Genomic DNA, 19914 nt, shown 5'->3' with positions numbered 1-19914 from the left:
AAAAACGCATGGTGAACTTATTGTGAACGCAGCAAGTGCAGTGAGAACGCCGTGAACGCGAGGTGACAACTCCTAACACGCCCTAAAGGCTCTGCGGAAGCACAGTCAATCGCGAAGAGATCTCCGTGTGAACGCAGTAGCACGCCGCGAGAACGCCGTAGAAACGCGTGGGTCGCCGTAGGGACGCCGTGACATCTTGACATTGTAAAAAATTTACAGAAATTTGTGCAATTTCCCTGCGATTTCACTGCGATTTTAGAATTTCTACAACGCCGTAATAACTCCGTGTGGACGCAGCTTGGTGTGACAGGGCCCTAAGTTGGGTTGTTAAGTTATGTTTATAAACAATTGCATTCATTTCCATAATTCCCTGTTTTATAAGCTTTGCGTTTATATTATTCATCAAAGAAGACCAGAAAGTTATTCTCTGATTTTTTAAAAACCGATTCAAAGAAAGATCATTTGGTTTTTTTGTTTTTAAACATTTTTCTTTCCTACGTTCGTTTTTGTGGTCAAATCTTCAGCAAACGAGATATTTTTTTTATTGACACTGACAAATACTGACAAATCACATTTTTTTTCTCACAGACTGTGACAGTTTTTATCGTTTGTTGAATATTTCTAGTCACCAATAACACTAACACTTTTCTTTTCTTTATTTATTAATTGCAAACAGTATATGATATGACAATTTTGATTAAAGATTACAGTTGAAGAAAGAAATACATGTATTTTAATGATTTTAACAAAGAAAATAACAATTAATAATTTCTACAAACTTTTTAAAACACTTTTTGAATTTGTACATTATCATAAGACAATTATGAAATATATTGATATGTATTTAATGCAGATTTAACAAAATTATTCAAAGAATCTCTTGTACAATGTGAATTCGTAAGTCTACACTTCATCTTGTATTTGAAAATTTTCAGTGCAATGAAAGAAAGTAATATATTCAACTAATATTAAACCCGACAATTGAACTTAACTTAATCCATATATAACTTGAGTCGTTACTGTTATATAAAAGATGCATAATATTTTCTACTTCTCCACAATTAGCACAAAATTTTTGTACATTAGGATTCCATTTGCTCACACTCAAATTATTGTTTAATAAATTATGCAATAACTTAAAGTTGAATTCTGCTATGTGTTTATCGGACATTCTTGAAATTTTCATACAGTAGATAGAAGCCCATAAATATTTGGGAATATTAAACAATTCACTCCAATAATTTTCTGTTAGTGGTCTTAAGAATTTTTTCTCAATGAATATGTTATAGAAAACAGCTGATTTTACATTACTTACTTACATATCTATTTCCTTTTAAGAGTATATACATGTTATTTCTTATATTGATATATGACGCCTTTTCACATATATATATCTTTGAAAGTTTGTTAAATATTGTCTCCAGGATAAAATATTCACATAAGATATTGTTTTTGTATAAAACCTTATCACAGAAGTGTCTTATATCATAGAATGAGCCATTTACATCATACAAGTCTTTTGTGTACAGAATTTCCATATTGGCAAAGATAAGAACTCGTCAGTGGATAAATTTGTTAAATCTTTTGTAATTTTACATGCATTGAATGCACAAATTGATTCTTTGTAGAATTTAGGGAGATATTTTATTTCTTTATAGTCATCTATATGTGTTAGATTAGCTTTTAAAATGTATTCTAGTGATAATGCCTCTTTATAAAATAAATGATTTAAAAAAGATGCAAGACTAGATTTTGTATTTAGTAATCTTGAAATCCAAGATGCTTTGGATGCCTGAAATTTAGATTCAATATCAATAATGTCAATTCCGCCTTCTTTTTCCTTTCCTATAAGTGTGTTTCTTTTTATACGGTCTTTACTATTCCAAACAAAGTTAAAAATTAATCTACCTATTTGTTCAATAATTTTTTCAGGTGGATTAGGCAGAATAGTTGCAATATTTTGTAGTTTTGAAGTACATAAAGTGTTAATTATTTCTTTTTTCCCAAAAATTGTCAACTTTCTCTTTTCCCATGAATCTAATGTTTTAGAAATTTTATCAATTTTATCTTGCCAATTTTTTTCTAAACATGTTTCTTTGTTGTGTCCTATGTATATACCTAAAGTTTTTACTGGTCCATCTGTTACCTTTATATTATCTATTCTGTTACATGAATTTTTTAAGGGCCCTAGTAACATACATTCCGATTTATCAATGTTCAGATTTGGCCAGCTACTTTAGAAAATTTATTTATTACTTGAACAACATGTTTACAGATTCTGTGTCTTGAAGTGGATTCGTTGAATCGTCTGCATGTTGTTACACTAACACTTAATATCAAAAAGTGGACAAAGCGTCGAAAATGCCTAATGCTTCAAGTGTTTCAAAATCCAAATTCAGTCTGTGAACAATCTGTGACAAGCAATACTATTTTCTCGGCAAAAAATTCTATTAAAAAAATTAAATAAATAAAAATTAAATGAAATTAAAAAAAAAAAGAAAAGAAAATAAAAATGCCATTTCTTTGAGGATTGAACTGGGGCAATAAGAGTCATGATATAATTTTTTTTAAACGCATTTTTGTTTTTTTTCTGTTTTGTTTTATTAATCTTGAGACTACGTGTGTCATAAAAATGCGTATTAAGGTATAGTGGGTCCTTACTCCATCTTACGTATGATCTGATGATCTACACCTAAAACTGGGAAGGAGAGGGGGCGCTCAAATGGGGATAAACAATGTATTAGTATGAAGAAATCCTATTTGTCTTTGATGTGCGCATTCTATTTCAATACATTGCATTGTAGCAATTATGGAGATTTTAAAGCAATGTTAACTGATGTTAACTGGAATATCATAGAGAATCATAACACCAAATTTCTATTTTATTAAAGATTTGTGGAAAGACAATACACAAAACAATTTTTCTATTTACATAAAGAATCAAATGAAACAATAATAGCAAATTATTTACCACATTTCATCACTTATCACGTGTAAGCCTTTTGTTGATGTGAACAAAAATCGGCGTTGAATATCCTCTACGAACATATTCATAATTCTTTGTATATGGTCCTTGCGGTAGTTTTCAATTTAAGCTTTTTACTTGTATGAAAGTAGTTTGGAATAAAGAAACGGTCTTCGGTAATTTTTGTTTTAATTAATGAGGAATAATCAATAATTTCTTCAAAGGAAGCCTATGAAATTGTTTTGGTTTACCGTATAAATACTTTTACAGACTGATAAAAAGGAAAGTCAAATAGCTAGGCTCCTATATTGAGGTCATATCATAACCGAGCCTACCCGGACCTCCCCAACCAAGAAAGGAAAATGATTTAGATATAAAGAAATGATCTGGAAAATATAGAAATGAGTGTGTTGAAAATTAGCATAAAAATCCTTTCTATGGATAGAAAAGGGATTTTCCGTTTTTCAAACTCAGATCAACTGTAACAGTTACCCCCCTTCCAACTTCAGTCGGGAATAGATTAATTTAAACTTTAAATCATACTTTAACATTCACTGAGATTCTGGTACACGTATTCAATTAAATTACATAAGCAAACAAATGACTTAAGCTTTACTGACCTTTTACATGATGTACCTAACTGAACTGATTTGTAGTTCAGAAAACATTCAAATCCATGATCACGTTAAATATCGTATACCCTTTGCAAGTATTCCTTTGTATTATTTTTCAAGAAGACTGGGAAATCATTCGCTTTAAATTTGATTTGGGGGGGGGTGTCGTTTTAAAGAAAAATTCGTGGTTTTCTTAAACATATTTCGTCAACATAGCCCTTTTGTCAATTTTTTTCTTGTAATGTGATTGAATTCAGCAAATTGCATATAATTTCTGTCTCACATAGTTCTGATCAAAAGTGGTATCTTTTATATTTCATTTTCCCGGCTGCTTTTAATCAAATCTTCTTGAAACTTTAAAGAAGTGTTCCTCGCCTCCTGTCAAGGTCAAGTTCGAATTTGGTCCAGGTCCGATGATATTTGACAATTGTCCCCCTTCAACTTGAAAAAGATTCAAAGATTCACAATTTCTAACCATTTTGTCGGCTACAAAGTGCAATTTACAATTTGCAGTTTCTATCCTAAGTTATAAATGCACATTTTGTGCATAACGGTAAATATGAACAAATACCCAACTGGGATTCGAACTTGGGATTTCCATTTTACAAGTCTGATACTTTAACCACTTGGCTATGATAAAAGTTGACCAAATCGATCTATACAAACAATTTCCCAAAACATATAAATTACCATCTTGTGACGCAGTGTCTTAAATGTATAGAAGCAATTTGATAAGGTTAACATTGTATAGTTTTTATCTTAGTTATGCCCCTTGAACTTGGAAAAAATCTTTTGTGCAAACAAATTTAAAACTAAATATTGCATTTAAAATTTTGGCTGCCTGCGGGGGCATTAGTGGCGTTATGACACATCCTTTTTTTTAATAATTTTATTTTACACCTCTATTAATGTCTTTTTGAGTCAGTGATATTCGAATTCAGATTGTAGCAGATAACTCTGCTTTAGCAATAAAACTGACGGCTGTTTTAATTCTTTTACATCCATTCCGTAATAATTAGATTAATTCATTATCTATTGTATGCAGTAGGGCTTCCTAAAAATAATGTCTCAATGAAGCTTCAATGATTATCATTGAACTTCTAAAGTGCAAGTGCATTAATTTACTTGTCAAATACATATTTAACATGGGAATTTGGCATCCATAGTGTATGTTTCTGTATGACCTCATCAATATTCAGTGGATCACAAACTTAAATGTCAGAGATTCTGAATGCAATTCTGTCAGTATTAGTTGTATATTCATTCATGTTAGGAGTGCAGGAAGCATTGTAATTATCGTAGTTATAGTCACTGTTTTAATTAATATTTTGAGGTCATGTGAACAACAGTTGTTAATCCACAACTTCTTTGGGTTTTTTTTTTTTTTTTATAGTTACTATCTTTGATGGTTATATGATTAACTTATGCCTTTTCAAACATTTCATGTATGTGCAATGCATAATAAGGTAATGTTTTTGAATTCATAATAGCTTTTGCTGTCTCAAGAATGTTATTTTAAGGAGGTGAAGGACCTTGGGCTGAAAAAATCACGTCATTCAATTTTTTTCATATTTTGTATATTTCTAATTAAGCATGTCCCACATATCTTAAAGCAATTAAATCATTAGGTTTCTTACCTTATTTTAGAGATATTGATTGATAAATACTACGCCTTAGAGTATCTAAGTGGAGTTTTAATTCTCCATGTTTTCGGGTCCATTACTTTGTCCATAATTGGATTTTTTAAGCATAGATAAAAAATATTGAAGGGGACATGTATCTTTTAAAATATTTCATAGTATGAATAGGGTTTAAAATTCGAAAAAGCAAGTTTCTTCTATCAGACTGCATATGGATAGGGAAAATTACGAACTTTTAAAGACAACTTAAACAACGAAAAACGTAATGTACAAAAAATTCTATCATTCAATATTTATAAATTTACGTTGAAATGCAAGTCCTTCAAATCATTGATTAACTGTAAAAATTTCGAATGGTGAAGCTGACCTCAATATTGCTCAGGACATCGTTAAAGAAGACATAAGCATGACAAAAACGTGTCATGTTTACATTTCTCGAATACGGGAAAAACCAACTATGACGTCACACGTAAGCTGAATAACCAAATTAGATAATACCTACATAAGATTTCCGTCATCAGCCATGCAAAAATAATATTTGTGTTCCCCGTTTCTCAAAATATTTCATCATATACTGATTATGACCTATTTTTACATAATAACACCGCCCCTGTATTCACCGAGTATGATCTTGCAGTACTAACAGATCGTGTATGACGTCACCGACGTGTTGGACGCGCAGTTTAGAGAAACAGAGGAGTGGATCAATCTATTTCATAAATTGTTAATATTTACAAGAATGTTAATTTTTTTTATTTCTGTTTATAGGTTGGTAATTAAAGTAATAACAAATTGTCAAAAATTTATACAAGAACTTATGGTTTACACTTTTTGCATAAACAGAGACTATGACGTAGTTAAACAGTCATGTGACCATGTGTCCTTCATCCCCTTAAAGCCTATGGTGTTGTGCTATGACAATCTGCCTTCATTTTCATATGAACAGATTATTATCACAAGAATTTGTTTTGATAGATTGAAGCTTTTACTTATAAATGTAAAATAACGAACCTAGCAATTTACCAAATCTTGCTGATATATATATATATATATATATATATATATATATATATATATATATATATATATATATATATATATATATATATATATATATATATATATAATATATATATATAGGATCTCCCATGATTTGTAGTTGGATATGATTTTTATCCAACGAGTTGTGTGTTTTTTATCCCCGAGCCTTGGCGAGGGGATAAAAACACACAACGAGTTGGATAAAAGTCATATCCAACTACAAATCATGGCAGATTCTTTTTATCCCATGTTTAATACTTCACAACCAATGTTTTACACTGTTTTATATAGGACTCCACTTCATTTTACTTCATCGCGCTAACGCAAAAACCATTGTGACGTCACAACTGTGGATTATGAAAAAATTATCCAATGAGTCATATCCACGGGATAAAGGGGTAAACATGGGATAAATATATATATATATATATATATATATATATATATATATATATATATATATATATATATATATATATATATATATATATATATATATATATATATATATATATATATATATCTGTATATATATATATATCTCTGTATATATATATTTCCAAGTATTTTTCCTTAAGGTTCTTTGCAAATTAGAAGTTTGTTCATTTTCTCATGAACTACCATGAGATGAACATGAATATCTCCATTGTTACGTCATAATATCGTACTTGACGTCAAAACTATATTGCACACTGTTTTGCTTCAAAAATGACAGTTGAATGGCGTAACTTGTGGAAATCATCAGAAAAATAATGTAGTGCATGAACTACGACGCTTCACGCCGGCATATTTATCATGAAGCGCTAACGCTCTTCATGAAATATGCCGGCGTGCAGCTTCGTAGTTCATGTCCTCATGAATCTTCAAAAATTAAATTCATTTCTTATATATATATATATATATATATATATATATATATATATATATATATATATATATATATATATATATATATATATATATGAGAATATTTATCAAGAATTCAGAACATCCGATTTCTTGATTTCTACAACATGTACTTTGCTGGTTTTATTAGCTAATTAACTGATAATTAAACATTTACTATAAGAAAATTGTAAATGCAATTATCAGGATATCATAAGGGTAAAAAATACAATATTCTGACAGTGAATATATCATGTATATATAGAGGGGACAGAGAATATTTTGTGAACTGCTTTATTTAATATATAGAAGCTATCAATGGATATTTTCTTATATATATGAATTAAAAGCAATAAAGATTTCGAATTCTTTGAAATCTTTGTGTGTAAAATCTTCATATTGTCTTCTTCACATATAGGGGTAGAGATAACGTACATGTGTAGTGCTTAAGTGTAAGTTTTTGATAAGATCTTAAAGCTATTGTAATTGTTACAGAGCTACTGTAATACAAAGCTCAGCGTATTCAGTATGTGGTTTGTTACTGTGATACATATAAAGACTGCTATTATATTAACATTTTATTTCTATGCATACAAATAAAAAGAATATTTATTATAATCTAATTATGTTCGAATTGTCAGGTTTAGGCCTTTCCAAGTGAAAATTGACCGAATGCTGTTGCTATTGATCCATTTTTGTTGACTATGTATAACAAATGGGGAATGCATATGTGTGAATGTTGCTTATTTAATATTTAAAAAAAGGAAAGTCAAATAGTTAGACTCTTATTGGGTTTATAGAATAAACGAGCCTACACGGACCTTCCCATCCAGTAAAAGAAACTGATATTAATAAATAGAAACGATTAAAAAAAATCCAAAAATGTGTGTTGATAATTTGCATAAAAAAATCTTCTTGCTTTCGTTTCCTTAATTAGAAAAGGGATTTTCCTTTTTTGCGCACTCACTTACTTTTCTGTTTCCCATGAAATTATGTCCAGTTAATATCTGAACATCATTTATATATGATATTGTCATTGTCGAAGTTAAAGTAATCGATGAAATGACATAGACATGCAAATGACTTTACATGTAGTCCAGTATCAGGACTATTCACGAATATACACATACATACATAAATACATACCGGGTATACAACTTGTGATTATACGTACACAGCTCGATCTGTGCTTTTGGGTGTTGTATGTTGGGTTATCAACACGTGTAAGTTCATTTCCATAATTCCGTTTTTTAAGTTATGCGTTTATATCCAGAAAGACTAGAAAGTTATTCTCTGATTTTTTTTTTTTAAATTGATTCAAAGAAATTTTTTAAAACATTTTTTTACGCACGTTTTTGTGGTCAAATCTTCAGCAAACGAGATAATTTCTTTTTATTGATACTGACAAATACTTGACAAATAACATTTTTCCCCTCATAGACCGGGACAATTTTTATCGTTTGTTGAATATTTCTAGTCACCATTACATGTTTCACTTAATATCAAAAAGTGGACAAAGCGTCGGAAATGCCTAAAGCTTCAAGTATTTCAAAATCCAAATTCAGTCTGTGAACAATCTGTGACAAACTATAATATTTTCTCGGCAAAAAATTCTCTTTTTGAAAAATAAATAAATAAAAATTACGAAGGCCCATTGAGCTCATTTTCTTCGGTAAAAAGAATTTTTTTTTTCCCCGTTATAATTAAATGAGAAATTATAAAAAAGAAAAAAAAGTCATTTTCTTGAGGATTGAACTCGGACAATAAAAGTCATGAATATCAATTTTTTTCATTAAAACGCGTGTTTTTTTGTTTGTTTTTGTTAATCTCGAGAGTACTTTAATACGAAAGTTGTGTCATAAAAATGCATATTAAGGTATAGTGGGTCCTTACTCCATCTTTTTTTGTTAATCGAAGAATCTATTACATATGATTTGATGCTCTACTCTCAAAAATGGAAAAGGGGGGGGGGGCTCAAATGGGAAAAAACAGTGTATTAGTATGAAGAAATCCTATTTGTCTTCTTTGATGTGTGCATTCTATTTAAAATACATGACATTCTAGCAATTATATGGAGATTTTAAATCAATGTTAACTGATATATCATAGAGAATCATAACACCAAATTTCTATTTTATTAAAAAATTGTTGAAAGACAATACACAAAACAATTTTTCTATCTACATAAAGAATCAAATGAAACCATTGTTAAAGGTTGCAAATTATTTGCAACATTTTCATTACTTATCACGTGCAAAGATTATCTCATTAATATATATACAACATTTATTCCGGAAAGATTATTAAGAAATCTTTATTGCAATACATTATGAAATATATTTCATTTTTTTAAAACATATTTTACAGCATTTCGACGTCTCATTCCTTCTCATTTTTTGCATGTTTCTCTGCTATGTAATGTGCATTTAAATCACTATGTAATGTGCATTTAAATCATAGATATTCAAAAAGACCACATGTTGACCATGTTATCTTTTTTTTGGTCTAGTGAACAGTTTTTATGAAATTAAACTTTTTAAAATTTGAAATGGAACTTTGTATATTTTTTTTAACTTGAAAGTGACCACAAGGAAAAAAATATATCACAATCAATATATACCGGTACATACACACTAGCAAATCCGACGATTCTATCTATAAAAATTAAGCATTGTTATGTTCAATAGTCAATATACATGTTAAAAAGATAAAATCATTGAAGAATGATACAATTTTAACTACTCATAAAGAATTGGATGCTATCAATTTTGCTCAGTGAAATAGCAATACAAAATGGTTTATGAGAAGTTGAGCCTTTTGTTGATGTGAACAAAAATCGGCGTTAAATATAACATCTTCGTACATATTCATAATTCTTTGTAAATGATCCTTGTGTTATTTTTTAATCCATATTATTTCTTCAAAGGAAGCCTATGAAAAGTTTTTGATTAACCGTATAAATACTTTCACAGACTGATAAAATCTGAAGGAAAAAAAGGAAAGTCAAATAGCTAGGCTCCTATATTAAGGTCATATCATAACCGAGCCTACCCGGACCTCCCCAATCAAGAAAGGAAAATGATTTTTATATAAAGAAATGATCTGGAAAATGTAGAAATGAGTATGTTGAAAATTAGCATAAAATGTACTACCTTGCTTTCTTTCTATGAATAGAAAAGGGATTTTCCGCTTTTGAACTCAGAGATCAACTGTAACAGTTACCCCCCTTCCAACTTCAGTCAGGAGTAGATTAATTTTAAAGTTTGAATCATAGTTTAACATTCACTAAGATATAAGTACACGTTTCAATTGAATTACATAAGCAAGCAAATGACTTTAAGCTTTACTGACCTTTAACATGATACCTAACTGAACTGATTTGTAGTTCAGCTCAAACATTGCTTGATGTCATTCCTTTGTTCTTGCTGTCTAAAAGTTTACCTGTGACAGTCCGATATTAGTGAGCAGTCTGACATTAAGTGTAAAAGCAGACTGTCTCAGTACTGATATCCTTCAAAATCGGACTGTTACTGTATAAAAGAAATTAAAATGTGATGATTCAATCATACAGCTAGCAGTGTTTGATCTTATCGACGTGTACATAATTATTTCAAAACAAAATACTATTTACTGATCATACAGAATTGGAAAATAAAAAAAAAGACTTCCAATTAAAAGAATATACTAAAATAGTAAACTATAAAATAAAAATGAGCTCTTTGAACTTGTAATGAACTTGTTGGACTTTAAGTGATGTTTTCATTTAGTGATAAAAATTCAGAAATTTTCTTATTCTGGGTTTTTATAGAGCAAAGTTGGCTGGTTAATCTGTCATTTTAATCATACATGTAGAAGAATTCTACTTCTAGTAAAAAAAAATTATCTATTACACATGGAATCCTTTATAAAGTTACTCTCAATGTCTGTACTTAGAAATTAATATACCTTTAACATTAGCTTTATTTTCTGGGTTTGTTCAGTTCAAATAAAAGTTTCAGTCTGCATTTTCTTTTCCATTCCAAAATATCATTCACTAGACTGTCTTATCATAATCCCATGCATATTCTGATTTTTCTGATTTTACCCCTATTCCCAGCAGAATAGAAGTATAACAAAAATCAGCACCAGTGGCAAGTATCCCAGGGAATTGATGTTAAGTTCCGGGTGTAGTAAATCTGAAGAAGATCGAGACATCCGGTTCTATTCTATCAATGGGAACCCAGGGGAGAAACACGGTGCAAGTAGTACCTCACCCAGTCCCCGTTTCTAGATGAGAGAACATTTTTAGTACTATGTGATGAACCCTCAGACAGAGCGGTCTTAATTATCATTCCAATCATTAACTCAGATAAGAGTAAGAGGAAAACCTACATATCCCTTGTACAAACCCGGTCATACACATTACAACTTTCCTAGTTTTTAACGAAAGAAGAAATTCGGAGTATATTTTGATAATACACGTCCCTACATCATGGGATCATGATATAAATACATGGACTTGCATGCGTGTGTGCTAAGTTATGATTGGTTAGTTTTCAGATTGTTGTGTAACTTTCTACATTTTCAGTCATATTCTTTGAAATCTATTGTGAAGCTCTTTGTTATAGCACACTATGATACAATGTATATGAAAATTTTCTAAATAACATATATGAATGCACATGTACTTAATCTGATTGGCTTATACTAATTTGTTTATATGTGAGTTTTTATTTTCATAAAATACTTTGGAAAATGAAATATATGGAGATAACGAACAGTATTCGAGCTCAAAAGTCCATTAAACATTACAAAATAGGAGCAGAGCAAACACGGGCCTCCAAAACATCAGAGGTTGGATCAAGTGCCATGGAGGAGTGAGCATCCCCTGCCGACCGGTCACACCCGTCGTGTGCTCCTTGTCATGATCGGGAAATAACGGAAAAATCCGCCGACAATTCAGTGTGTAAATAATGGCCTAACAATTAGTATGAAGAACGTCAGTCAGCATTTGACTCAATGATAAATTGTATTTGCTGACAAGGTCATTGTATCGACCAAAGAACTTACGAAATGATGACTTTAAACGAGACAGCTGATATTCTTGTTTCATCAACTTGTTTGTCAATAATTTACCTCGTTTTAGAAATTGTACATACGTAGAGCATGCTCTTGCGTATCGAATCAACTGAGGGATATAAACCCCGTATGCAGGTGATGAATGTATATTGCTGTATAAGTAAGGGAAGTTGACGATTGAAAAGTTAAAGTCATTACGTTTATCATAAAGCTTGATTGTTAGATTACCATAAACGTCTTTTTTTTTAGTAAAATATCCAAATATGAAACAGATGTATCAGACTCTGTGGTATCTTTTATCTCAAGCTCACCGGGATATATCGTATCGACATAAGAATGGAAATAACCATTTTTTAATCAATTTGACATTACGTCGTCGATATATCTAAATGTCGAGTTGAAGGCCACAGCAAGTGTTTTCTTCTTTTCACGTATAAGATTTTGGACAAATTCTGCTTCATATGAATACAAAAAAAAAAAAAAAAGATTAAAAAAAAAAAAATAAATAAATTCTACAACTCTATGATACAAATATTTTGCCTAACTCAATGAAGCTTATAGGGAATTGGGCACCAAAAGAGAAAGGGAAGCGTTTTGGGAACATCTGTAACGGTAACGGTAACTGTAACAATTAGAACTACATGTAGTTATTTTAATAATACTTTTTATTTGAATCAAACTTTAGCACAAAAAGAAAATTAATGCAATCGTTTCGATTATTTAATAATTTCCCTTTCTTTTTGTCCCATAATGAGCTGTCTTGTAAGGATTTTGTCTATTCTGTGACGCCCCCTTCCCTTAAAAAAGTGTATTACTTATCATGCTTATACATTCTGTAGATATCAATTGGTTTAGTCAGGCAAACTTTTTGAAAAACTAATACTTGTATTGCTTTTAAGGTAGTACACAACATCCATGAAATCTGTTTTAGAGCATATCTTATAAAGTACACCAGAAAAAAATTTCACTACAATGTCAATAAAGATCTTTGTAAGAAAAATAATAAGCTTTGACATGTTTTCACCATATTTTGAAGAAAAATTAGAGACATCCATATATTGGTCAATCGGGTGCCTACATTTTGGATCGTGTTTATGCCATCTACATGCCATATGACTTTCTGTTTTTCAATGCAAAGTAACTTTTGATCCATTTATAGTAGAGACCTGGTATAAGACATATTTATAAAGAGTCTCCATTCTTTTTGTACAATAAAGGTTAATGTCATATTAAGAGGTCAAAGGTCAAATATAGTGACGTCATCTACTGAATCTTTACATTTTCCTTTGCATTTGATTTCAAAATCGCAAAATATCTGAAACCACTGGTTCAAATTTCCTCATTTTGATATATATTTTATTTTGGGTTCCATTTCAATTATTCTGTTGATTTTTTGTAAAAATTCAATCATGCATTTTCTTTAAAGAGGACTTTATGTAATACATGTTGTTCATATACTATTAAGATCCAAATATACCTTTGTCATTTATTGAAAATGACAATGAATATTAACAATTAATAAATGCGGAGATCCAAAAACCTTATACAAATATTCTTTTACATAACAAAGTAAAGTTGTATAATGATCAATGTCAAAATAATGTACGAAATAACAGAACAAATTGTAAAACATATATACATTACAAGCAAAAAGTTGGCGTTCAAAAATAAAACAGAAGCCCACAAAAAGCAAACAAAGTTTGCAAAAAATGTGTGGCATATTTACAAGCGAATTTTCAATTCCCGGACTATGTCTATTCTATTTTACATCACATTTTACCCAAATATACCGATATCAAAATATTTTACTAAATTTTATTACAAAAAGCTTGCCTTTATAAACAACATCACACACGTTTTCAATATATCAATTGATTATTTTTAACTATGCACATATCAGGTCTGATTTCACAATCTTCTTACAAGGGGTCTGATAGGCCATATTTCAAACTATGTAGGCAAAAAATGAATGGTTGAATTTCTTTTATATTATATATAAGAGAGATTTTGTATTCTAAAATAAAATATCAAGGTTTGAACTAAATTGAATTTGAGGAAAAATTTGACCTATCTATTGTGTACTACCTTAAAAGGACCCTCTATACACTGAATGTAACTGTTTTAAGATAATGAGAAAATTACATTGTATTGAGGTCTTAATATCTAGCTTACCTATATAATTGTCAACAAAGGGTATAAAGCATTTACCCGCAGGAAAAAATGTTTAAAGACAGTAGTGCACTGCTGAACAGAAATCACTGTTGTTAAAATACGTGAACAATATGTGAAAATACGTGTAAATAAAGTGTTCAACTGTTCAATCCATTTATCTTGGTCTATTTAAATGTTAAGAATATTCATTTGATTACAAATGAAAAAGGTGATCGATTAAAAAATAGATAAACAATACAAATATATGAAGATACAAATAAAATACGGACCCGTGGAAATTCCAGAGGCGAGATAGGTGCCTAGGAGAGAAAGCATCTCCGGTCACACACGCCGTGAGCCCTACGAATTGATCAGGTAGACGGAGCATTCAGTAGTCAAATTCAGTATAAAAACAAAGGCCTACATGTAACAATTGGTGTGAAGCGGGTCAGCCAAAAAACGACTGAATGATAAATTATATTTGCGAAGAAGGTCATTGAAACGACCTTTGAATTTACGAAATGCTGACTTTAAACGAAATCTCTGTAACATCAACTTATTTAACATTAGCCTGCTTCGGTTTATAAACCGATCGTACTCAGAGCATACTCTTGAGCATCGAAAAGCTGGGAAATGTAAACACCATAAAGTTGACGATGGAAAAGCGGAAGTCATCTCCTTGTCATAAAATTTAGTTGTTGGTCTATCGTCTATAGTCAGTAAAACATCCAAATATGAAGCAGATGTGGCAGACTCTGTGGTGTCTTCTATTTCAAGTTCGACATGCCACAACAAGTGTTTTCTTATTCTCATGTAGAAGTTTTTGAATAAATTCTGCTTCATAGGAATGTAAAAACAGGCTGGCAAATAAAGGAGCACGATTAGTGGCAATCGCAATTACAACAGTTTGTTGAAGACTACATACATGTTGTGAATGAAAAACTCTAGCATCCTTTTAATATCAACTTCAGAGTACTTTTGTGTAAAATCAGAGTGATTTTTACTCTCTGTAAAAATCAGAGTGATTTTTAACAAAGTAATTTTGTTGATGACTATTCACAAAATACGAAGTAATGCACGGTAAATTTCAATTAATTTTAATTTAGATCATATGGCAGAACACTCTTACTACATAAAAATACAGCAGAATCAGACATCTTTAGTGTGTAGAAGTATAGAGGGTTCTTAATAACATTTCTTATTTTTTAACATGCGTAATATATTGAAAAACTGTTGATAAATCCACCCAACATCTCATGGAAAAACAAAAATAAACTAGGTAATTACTAAAATGTTAATTTTCTTAACCAACAAAACGAATGAACGCATTTGAAAGGAACTACAGTTTAACACGGCTGTGCATAAACAATAGGCATCTGTAACTATACCGACTCCGTTAAATCTACATGTGATCAATGCGGTGACTCTCCCTTACTCATGCTCCGATAGCATCTTGCAGCAATAATTACCGTGTCACATGCGTTTTGTCACTGCTATTTTGTAAATATACCCTTTTCTGTAATAAATTAAAGATTTTAATTGGCTTTTGTTTGAACAATCAAAATTAAATAAACTCAGTCAAGTAGTAAATCGCCCGCCATGATGTCTACATTGTTATAGGGACGTGCGGGTAATGTAATATCCGTTGCTATCAGTGGGCAGAGCGTGGAAGCGTGAATAACACTTTATTTGTCAGAAAGTGTGACCTTCATGCACTGTTTGCTCAAAATCTTGACAAACTATTTAGGACAGCAAACAGTGATGAAATCCAAAACTCAAATAATATTTTCAATTGATCAGTAGTTAACTGGATGTTGAACAGTATTTCACTTTTGGGTACGTATATTTGAACTGTTCGCATAAATTTATGTACTTTCAAATTTATGTTAAAGATATTGCTTGACGTATAAAGTGAGTATATGAAAATGTGTGAATAAGAAAAGTTGTTCATATCTAACTTTGAATGCATAATTTATCCTTAGTGCACAAGAATTAGTGCACAAGTGGCAAGGCTTTGCTATATATGTATAATGTTATAATTTTCCAGAGCAGTATATATATATATATATATATATATATATATATATATATATATATATATATATATATATATATATATATATATATATATGATTCTAAAATTAATATTAATCCTTATTAAAGAATCAAAATTAAATCCTGCAGGTAAAACAGTATGGTTAACTCTGAGACTTGGTTTGAAGCTGAACATGACTCGTAAATAGGCATACGGCATATCACTTTTCCTATCTCCGATATCAGCACTGGGGTATATAAACCTTTGGCATTCGTTACATCCGATTAGTTTTACCTTGTCGTTGCTGCGTTAGTACTATATATCTTAAAAGTTGTCAGATAAAAAGGAATAGTTATCAGAAGAAATAATCATATTTCTTATGCAAAATATTGATATTTATCACCTCCTTTGTTTTGCATGCAACTTTTTATTATTTAATGCATTTTCCTTCTATGGACTTTGTTCTGCGTTTCTATGCTACTGGATCAGTCCAGTTGTCCACCAAAAATGTTTTGCACTACTTTTATGGTTAAGGAATCTGACACCATTTATGTCCAATAACTTGCACCTATGAAAATATTTCTTTCACTTTATTATACAATGTTTTAAAAACATTATATTATTCTTATTTTTTTTCTTACCCTATTTAGAGACATAAATAACTATCATTTGTGTGTCTGCCCTATTCAATCATTATGACACGACCCCTACATTAGATGGAAACGTTCTTCACTTTATACATACGTATACTATAGATCGATACTGATTTCTGCAGTCAGGCTATTACTTATTATAAACAAGAGTTGAGTCTTGGCATATTTCTCGTTTAAATTAGCTATCTTGCAAAGAATTCGAAGTCACTTTACGATTTTATTATCTTCTCTTTTCTCACTAAATAAAAATAATTATCCATGTATGAATGAAACCCCATTTTAAAGGTTATTTCCTTTTTAATGTCTAATTATCTCAAATGTTTTCAAGGAAATCAATATCTGAAATTTATGGACCCATGCTCCCCCCCCCCCCAAAGATTAAGAAAATAAGTCTATGTTTATATAAGTAAAATAAATAATTTTAGGCGCATGAAGTTTAAGTATTTATTCGAAGTTTCTCGATAATGTCCTGTAAAGTGATAAAAATTAACATAGATTTATAATTGTGATGGCAACAAGAATTTTGAACATCGTAGAAAATTTACGAAGTTTTAGAATGCATTTTAAAACTTTATAGTCACACACACACACACACATACACACACCCCTCACCCCCCCCCCCTCCCCACACACACACACACACACGCACACATTTCAGAAGAAGTGCGGGACCGGTCTTTCGGATGAGACTGTAGAATTTTAGAAATTCGATAATTGCATCATTAACAACCATAATAAATCCAGAAATATATACCAAGAAAAATTAGATCATCACAGCTTTAAGTTTCCCTCTCCTTTAACATAGTGGTTTGAAATTTCACTACCAAAATATGACCTTCATACTAATATTCGTCATACCTAGACCTGAACTTACTGAGGCAGAAACACTGAATGCACTTTACTGCAAATTACATAATATGGGTAAAGTTTTCGAAAGCTTGCTGGATAGCTCAACAAGTATCACAATAGGTTTGAATCTAAGACACGAGGTTACTCAGGAATGACACTGCTGAAAGCACTGTCTAGTAAGAAGTTGTGTTTGTAAGTTCCTAAATTATTCTTCGGTTTTGATTGCTGGTGAATAGTAATCGAATTTGTACCAGAAGAGTCTTTTTTATGAAGTGTACGAAGCATTTTACAGAAGTTAAAAATCTAATAGATTAGATACGTATATTTTAAGTGTATACATAACGACCAAAGGTTACTAAAATTTTGAAAGAGAACATTATGACCATTATACTTATTTTCAAAGAATAACATAACTTTTCATAATTATTGTAAAAGTGAACTCTTGATTACATTATATCTCTCAGTTGATTCGATACGCAAGAGCATGCTCTACGTATGAATAATTTCTAAAACGAGGTAAGTTATTGACAAACAAGTTGATGAAACAAGAATTTCAACAGTCTCATTTAAAGTCATCATTTCGTAAGTTCTATGGTCGATACAATAACCTTGTCAGCAAATACAATCTATCATTAAGTCATATGCTGACTGACGTTTCACACTTATTGTAAGGCCATTGTTTACACACTGAACTGTCGGCGGATTTTTCCGTTATTTCCCAATCATGACGTGGAGCACACCGCGGCGGATGAGACAGTCGACAGAGGATGCTTACTCCTCCATGGCACCTGATCCTACCTCTGATGCTTTAAGAGGTCCGCGTTCGCTCTGCTCCTGATTTGTATTGTTTCAATGGACCTTTGAGCTTGATTTCTGTTCGTTATCTGCATATTTCATTGACTTATTCATGATCTTTCGTTCTATTTGTAGAAAGTAGAATGGATGCAACTTATGTACTAGGATTATCCTTGTTACTGTCTTTTATGAAAGTGGATGGTCAGAATATTCTCGGTGATCCTTATCTAATGGAAAGATGTCCTCTGACAAACACAAAAGAACTAGAGCTTTTAATCAACTCTGCGGCCAGAAATGTGATAATTTCTCATCTTAACATGATGGAAACACAGATGAGCAAATACAAGGTGGAGTTGATTGATCTTAAAAACCAAATCACAGAGAAAATGAACAATTTATCCAATGATGGTACAGCGGAAGCTGCAAATAAAGGTACACCTTCAGAGCTCTAGAAGAAAGTGTGGCTTGGAAAGATTTTCGAGCAGAGTAAATCTACGAATAACAAACAAAGCATTTTTTTGTCATGTATATCATTACTGTGTTTGATTTTTTAGCAATAATCCAATTTTCGTTGTGTTTGCAAACATTCTTAGCAAAACATTCATGGGAGAATCGCAAAAAATAATATAACGCAAATTAAAAACAGCCGTGTTTATGAATATTTTCACAAAAATTCCTATACGCAGAAAAACCCCGTTTTACGGCATTCTATCATTCTATCAAACATATTTTTTTGTCACTGTCATATATTTCATTTGAACTACTAGTATATTGAAAAAGCAAATTTAATGAACAACTAATAAAACCATTTTCCTTTTAAATATAATGGTAGCATTTGTATGTTTGAATTTTCATTCAAGGATGTATAGAGATTGATTGTTTATTCTTTTTCGGTGATGTCTAATACTTTACTCTTAAAAAATACCCATTTCTGCACCTTGGAAATCATGCACCTCCTTGCCCAGGCAAATAGGTCTTAAACACATAAATATTCAAATGTGCACAGACATTATTTTTCGAATGTAATGGACTTCCTATATAGATTTTTCTACTCCATTGAACTCAGTTTGGAAACCCAGATGAAATATGTCATGTTTTGCTTAAAGTTAACGACCTACGAATCTTACAAATATATGTACTATAACCAAGAGGTAATCGAAATGTAAACGGAAGTTCTTAGTTCTTATGTACTCTTTAAAAAAAATTGTGGCAAGAATGTATGAGAAAA

At 30.8% G+C, this 19914-nt stretch overlaps 1 protein-coding gene across 1 annotated transcript; it reads left to right on the top strand.

Annotated features, from left to right (window-relative positions):
* Positions 1-16107: 16107 nt before the first annotated feature.
* LOC133183263 (uncharacterized) lies at positions 16108-19478 on the top strand. Its single transcript, XM_061318222.1, has 2 exons — positions 16108-16190; positions 18822-19478. Exons 1-2 carry the CDS (start codon positions 16166-16168, stop codon positions 19136-19138), a joined length of 342 nt encoding a protein of 113 aa, XP_061174206.1. The 5' UTR covers positions 16108-16165; the 3' UTR covers positions 19139-19478.
* The last annotated feature ends 436 nt before the right edge of the window (positions 19479-19914 follow it).

Source organism: Saccostrea echinata, unplaced genomic scaffold (assembly GCF_033153115.1).
Source record: "Saccostrea echinata isolate AGI-Se365-2 ecotype Australia unplaced genomic scaffold, CSIRO_AGI_Sech_v1 ptg000009l, whole genome shotgun sequence".
NCBI classification, from domain to species: Eukaryota; Metazoa; Mollusca; class Bivalvia; order Ostreida; family Ostreidae; genus Saccostrea; species Saccostrea echinata.
The sequence above is the reverse complement of the archived record's forward strand: the minus strand, read 5'-3'. Positions and strand labels throughout refer to the sequence as shown.

What these genes read in the sequence shown, in the direction of transcription:
- LOC133183263 (XM_061318222.1), top strand. Translation starts at nt 16,166, where the DNA reads ATGTTGAACAGTATTTCACTTTTGG. An exon ending in GAACAGTATTTCACTTTTGG is followed by an intron (nt 16,191 to 18,821) that starts GTACGTATATTT and finishes TTCTATTTGTAG; the next exon opens with AAAGTAGAATGGATGCAACT.